Source organism: Haplochromis burtoni, unplaced genomic scaffold (assembly GCF_018398535.1).
Source record: "Haplochromis burtoni strain Fernald_Lab_line unplaced genomic scaffold, NCSU_Asbu1 Contig_622, whole genome shotgun sequence".
NCBI classification, from domain to species: Eukaryota; Metazoa; Chordata; class Actinopteri; order Cichliformes; family Cichlidae; genus Haplochromis; species Haplochromis burtoni.
Genome location: NW_024582983.1, coordinates 101,485 through 106,702, shown reverse-complemented (window position 1 = coordinate 106,702; position 5,218 = coordinate 101,485). Strand labels below are relative to the sequence as shown.

Here is a 5,218-nt window from a genome sequence, read left to right as displayed (position 1 = left end):
AAAGTCTGTCGAGACCAAGACCACGTAAAAGTGGTCTCGAGACCAAGACCGGTCTCAAGACATCCAACTCTAATCTACACTATATTCTGCAGAAGAATTTCCTTGTTGGCCTTCACACACATATGAACCTGAGCGACAACCCATTCTTAATCCAGATGATTTAATAGGATGCCGGCCCACCCTTTGCAGGTAGAACAGCTTTCATGTGGCCTAACACTTTATGGCTGAGTTGCTGTTGTTGCCAGTCGCTTCCACTTTATTTGTTAATTGCACCTTTGCTTTGAATGACGGTGGCAAAACAGAAAAACACTGAACCAAAAAAGAAAAAACACACACCAATCTGTATTCTTGAAAAAGTCTTCTCCAGAAAAAAAAAGGTGAAGCACAAAGAAAATGTTCAAGTCAATTAAAAATCTAATAAAACAAAACTACACAGTTTGCAAACAATAACTAAACTGACTGTTTGTGTAGGTTCACAGTCACCCAGGTCGTGGTGGTCCGAGGAGCTTGGAAAGAAAATGGTGGTAAAAACGGACATGATTGTAGTCGTGTCTTCGGCTTACTGCGGTGGATGCAGCACAAAGACCCGGGTTACAGAAAGCGAGCGGAGCATGATCCGCCGATGCACCACAAAGATTGTGGGCGACACATGTGAGGTCAAAATCATCACGACATACTCATGACACAGTGAGCATAATGCCCCCATTAGACTGCTCAAGAAGTAAATCTCTTGCAGCATCTCTTGGTGTCTTTCTACCAGAACTCCACTGAGGTGTCTGCACTTGTGCCATTCTGTTATAGTAAGGGAGCAGCTCTGCAGCACACAAAAAGACAAACAAACCAACAGCTGCCTGTCCTGGAAGACATCTCCATCTCCCGCTGTTAGAAAAAAAACTGTTGTTAACTTCAGGACAACATCGATTAGAACATGCACCAGACGATTCACCAACAGTCTTTACCTTAAAGTCACTACCATCATGAACAGTGAACTGAAAGCACACCTCATATACTAAACATGCAGTAATTACAGGAATAAATCAAAATATGCATTTTGGTGGTCTTGTGTTGTTTTCCATGTTTAATGTGCGTGAATGAAAGAAATATATTTATATTATAACATATTTTTATATTCATTGTTAAGTGCAACCTAATTCCATTTTAGATTTCTTTACAATCATAATAAAGAAAAAAGTTAACCACTGTGCTGCCCTGCATTTACCGAGTATAGTGTGCTATTGTGCTGCATGTATTAACTGTCTATGAGTTCCAATACATGCTGATTTTCAATCCTCTGCTCCGTTTCCAAATCCTACACCCTGTGCAATCTTTGGAGCTTGTCTTGAAGTCAAAAAATGAACAATAAGCACAACTGGAGACAAATAACTGTATGTGTCTCTTAACATGTTTGAGTCTAAGAAAAGATTTTGACAGCTGGGAGTTTTTGCGATTCTAAAACTACGACCAGTGTCTGACATTAAGTGAAAAAACTGTTAGCTTTGTAGCCTGATTAGGAGAGCTGTGGCACTGGTACTTTCAGCTGTAGAATGTCAGGATGTTCTATTTTAAAAGACTGAAGTAACTTGAGACACTGAGAAGTCTGTTGGATGGCCAAACATAACTCCAAGCAGCTACTTTGCAATGAGGCATAAGCCTCCAGAGTCCGACTGAAAACACCAGACTAGACTGGTTTCTGTAAGATCTATGAATAACTGTATACATAACTGTAAAACTGTTATGATTTCTGTAATTTAGGTCTATTGAGCCAGTCTTTCATTATATTCCTTTCATAATACCACCTACATCCGCTTTACAGAAAAAACTATCATAATCTAGAAGCAGAAGGCCTTCTGAAATATCAAAGTGCCATATAAGAATTACAAATTGAGCTGACAAATTATACTGATTTGATTTCAGTTGCATATGTAGGCGATTTATCACCAATGCCCAATCAAGCAATAAAATTACGCAACAACATTAATGGATTTCCAACTCTCGTTTTGTGGCATGATGGTGTCAGAAGTGGACACAAAAATCAAGCTTTTTAATTTTATCAGTTTTAACACAGAGCTTTAGCATTAAACAGCAACACCAAGATTGCAGCAAGCACTTAATCAATTTAATCTTTCTGTGCAGCTGTGATGATTACACACACATATGCATTATATATGCACAATATATGTACATATGTAGATAATTACATCAAATATATCAAGCAACATATATGGAATTATGTAGCAAAAAAAGAAAAGATAAATAACTCAAAATATGTTTTAGAATTTAGATTCAAGAAAGAAGCCAACCAGCTGCAAACCCTCGGCCTTCTCTCAGCTTCATGATGTCGTCACCTGAAATGGTTTCACCTCACAGGTGAGCCTGTCAGGGTTCATTGGTGGTGTTGGGACCATCATCTGTGTTGTGCAGAAGTCAGGTTGATGCACAGCTGACAGCCCTATTTGACAGCTGTTAGAGTTCATATTATGGCAAGACCCAATCAGCTAAGTAAAGGCCATATCGCACCATCGGCCAGAGGGGCCGATGGTGCGATATGGCAGCCTCGCTTCTGTCAGTCTGTCCCAGGGCAGCTGTGGCTACAACCATAGCTGCTTCCACCAGTGTATGAATGTGAGAGTGAATGAATAGTGGCATTGTAAAGCGCGTTGGGTGCCTTGAAAAGCACTATATAAATCCAATCCATTATTATTATTATTATTATTATTAAAGAGAAACAACATGGTCCATGGTTCATGGTTCCCACCATGAACCATGGAGTTGATGGTTTGCTGGTGTGGGGGGCTTTACTGGTGACACTGTTCGGGATTTATTCAAAACTGAAGGCACACTGACCCAGCAGCAACATGCCATCCCATCATGTATTGTTCAACAGGACGATGACCCCAAACACACCTGCAGGCTGTGTGAGGGCTGTTTGACCAAGAAGGAGAGTGATGGAGTGCTGCACCAGATGGTCTGGCCTCCACAGTCACCTGACATAAACCCAGTGGAGATGGTTTGGGATGAGATGGAGCGCAGAGTGAAGGCAAAGGACCAACAAGTGCTCAGCATCTCTGAACTCCTTCAAGACTGTTGGAAACCGTTTCAGGTGACGACCTCATGAAGCTCATGGAGAGAACGCCAAGAGTGAGCAAAGCAGGAATCAAAGCAAAGGCGGCTGTTAGGAAGGATCTAACATATAAAACATGTTTTGAGTTGTTTCACACTTTTTTTACTACATAATTTAAGTGAGAATCTACAATGTAAATAGTCATGAAACAGAAGCCAAGCCATGTATTTAGGCTGGTAGACTAAATAATGCAAGGCTGACTAGAAACTAGAAACTAGGGCTGGGTATCGTCACTGATTTCTTGAATCGATTCGATTCAATTCGGGGAAATTTTGCCTCAGACAGTCAGAAATAGTATAATTCAGATCATGCATCAGTACATATCCATATTTTTATATCTATAAAAAGAAAACTGACACTTGCGAGACAAAGGTGTAAACATCACAGCAGAGGCCTTTGTGTCAAAGTAACTGAGAATAAAACATAGAAAAGCATGAAGGTGATTTTCCTGTTCTGGGATTTTATAAAAGTATTCAGCAGTAGATCAAAAACGAAAGAAAACCATTAATCAACATATGAACGTTACCTGATGCTGCTGAAGTGAAGCAGAGCAAAGTTACAGAGGTTTTATTAGAGACACAGCTGAGAGTTTTTCAATTTTAAAAAGTTTAAATTTGTTCAGTGTTGAACAGCAGAAATGAGGCTTTCTTGTCAGAAGTAAGTAAAAGGAAAAAAAACAGCGGCCGACAGCCTGTAAACAACGGTAGACTGGTGCGTAATAAGCAAGCGAATAATGCAGAAAACAGATTTTTAGAGAGCTGTGCATGAAGTAAAATAAATTTATATTAAAAAAATCGATTCAGGATTTTAATGAATCGTTATCCAAGCTAGAAGTGATTTTAATTGATAAATCGATAATCAAAACCCACCCCTACTATATGTGTTCATTCACAGTTTTGAAGCCTTCAGTGAGAATCTACAATGTAAATAGACATGAAAGTAAAAAAAAAAAAAAAAACATTAAATGAGAAGGTGTGGTATAGGGATAATTTTCTTCAGATAAGCAGAAGAAAATGGCAGGATGATTTATTGCGTTGTTATTTTTGATTTTTAGCAAAACGGTTGTCATGGATTTTCAAACATTGTCCATCATTCATAATGCATGGCACACTTTTCCGTCACAATTTATGAGTTTTTCAGTGGTTAATTTGTCATATTTTAGTAATACGTGAACATCTTCTGTAGTAACATGTTTTCATATTTAACATCTGTTTGTTTTAAGTGTTTTTCTTCTTCATCGTCTGGAGTATAACATGTAACCTAAGGAGCTTGGAAAGAAAAGCGTCTGGACTTCTTTAAGTTGCTTGAAGACGTTTCACCTCTCATCCGAGAAGCTTCTTCAGATCTAAGGTCAAATGGTGGAGAGTCCCAGATTTAAGCCCTGTGGGAGGGACAATGGACCCCCTAACGTCTTCAAGCAATTTAAAGAAGTCCAGAAGTCCAGATGCTTTTCTCTCCAAGCTCCTTAGACTACGATGACCTGGATGACTGAGAACCTTCACAGAAATATAACATGTAACGTTGATAAGGCACGGCATGATTCATTATTGAAGAACGTGATCAGTGATTTAAAACGGCTTTGTTATCAGTTTTTGACATTTTCTATTAAACAGCTTTCACATTTAACTCACTGAGTGTTCCTTAGTTTTACACTGGTAGGTTAGTCAACAAAGAAATTAGTGGCTAGGAACACCACTAGTAAGCACAAGCATTTTAGTTGATGGTGACAAAAACATTATGTGTGACCTGATGTCCCCTTGCAATCCTTTAATCACCCTTTGATTTGGGTTAGAATGAAACAACTGACACCATTTAAAATCCCCATTTTCAGAGCAGCCGCAAAACATCCATGATGGGCTCAGGGACACATGGGCCACTTCTGTTCTACATGCATGTGAGTAGTTCTATCACAGAGGACACATTATGGCCACATAAACAATTAAATATTAGCATTTTAGTTGTTTTTTATGTTCAACGTCAGGGCTGGTTGGTGTATCTTCAGGCCAGGTGGGGATTTCCAGAGTGTGCTGTCACATCACACACACACACACACACACACACACACACACACACACACACACACACACACACACACAC

General features: G+C 39.3%; 1 protein-coding gene across 1 annotated transcript in view; it reads right to left on the bottom strand.

Annotated features, from left to right (window-relative positions):
• Positions 1-4,570: 4,570 nt before the first annotated feature.
• The window catches only part of LOC121812496 (junctophilin-1-like), a 1,493-nt gene continuing 845 nt past the window's right edge, over positions 4,571-5,218 (bottom strand). Inside the window, exon 2 of the mRNA XM_042214887.1 lies at positions 4,571-5,148. Within this exon, the coding sequence (XP_042070821.1) occupies positions 5,120-5,148 (29 nt within the window). The 3' untranslated portion in view covers positions 4,571-5,119. The remainder of the gene's footprint in view (positions 5,149-5,218) is intronic.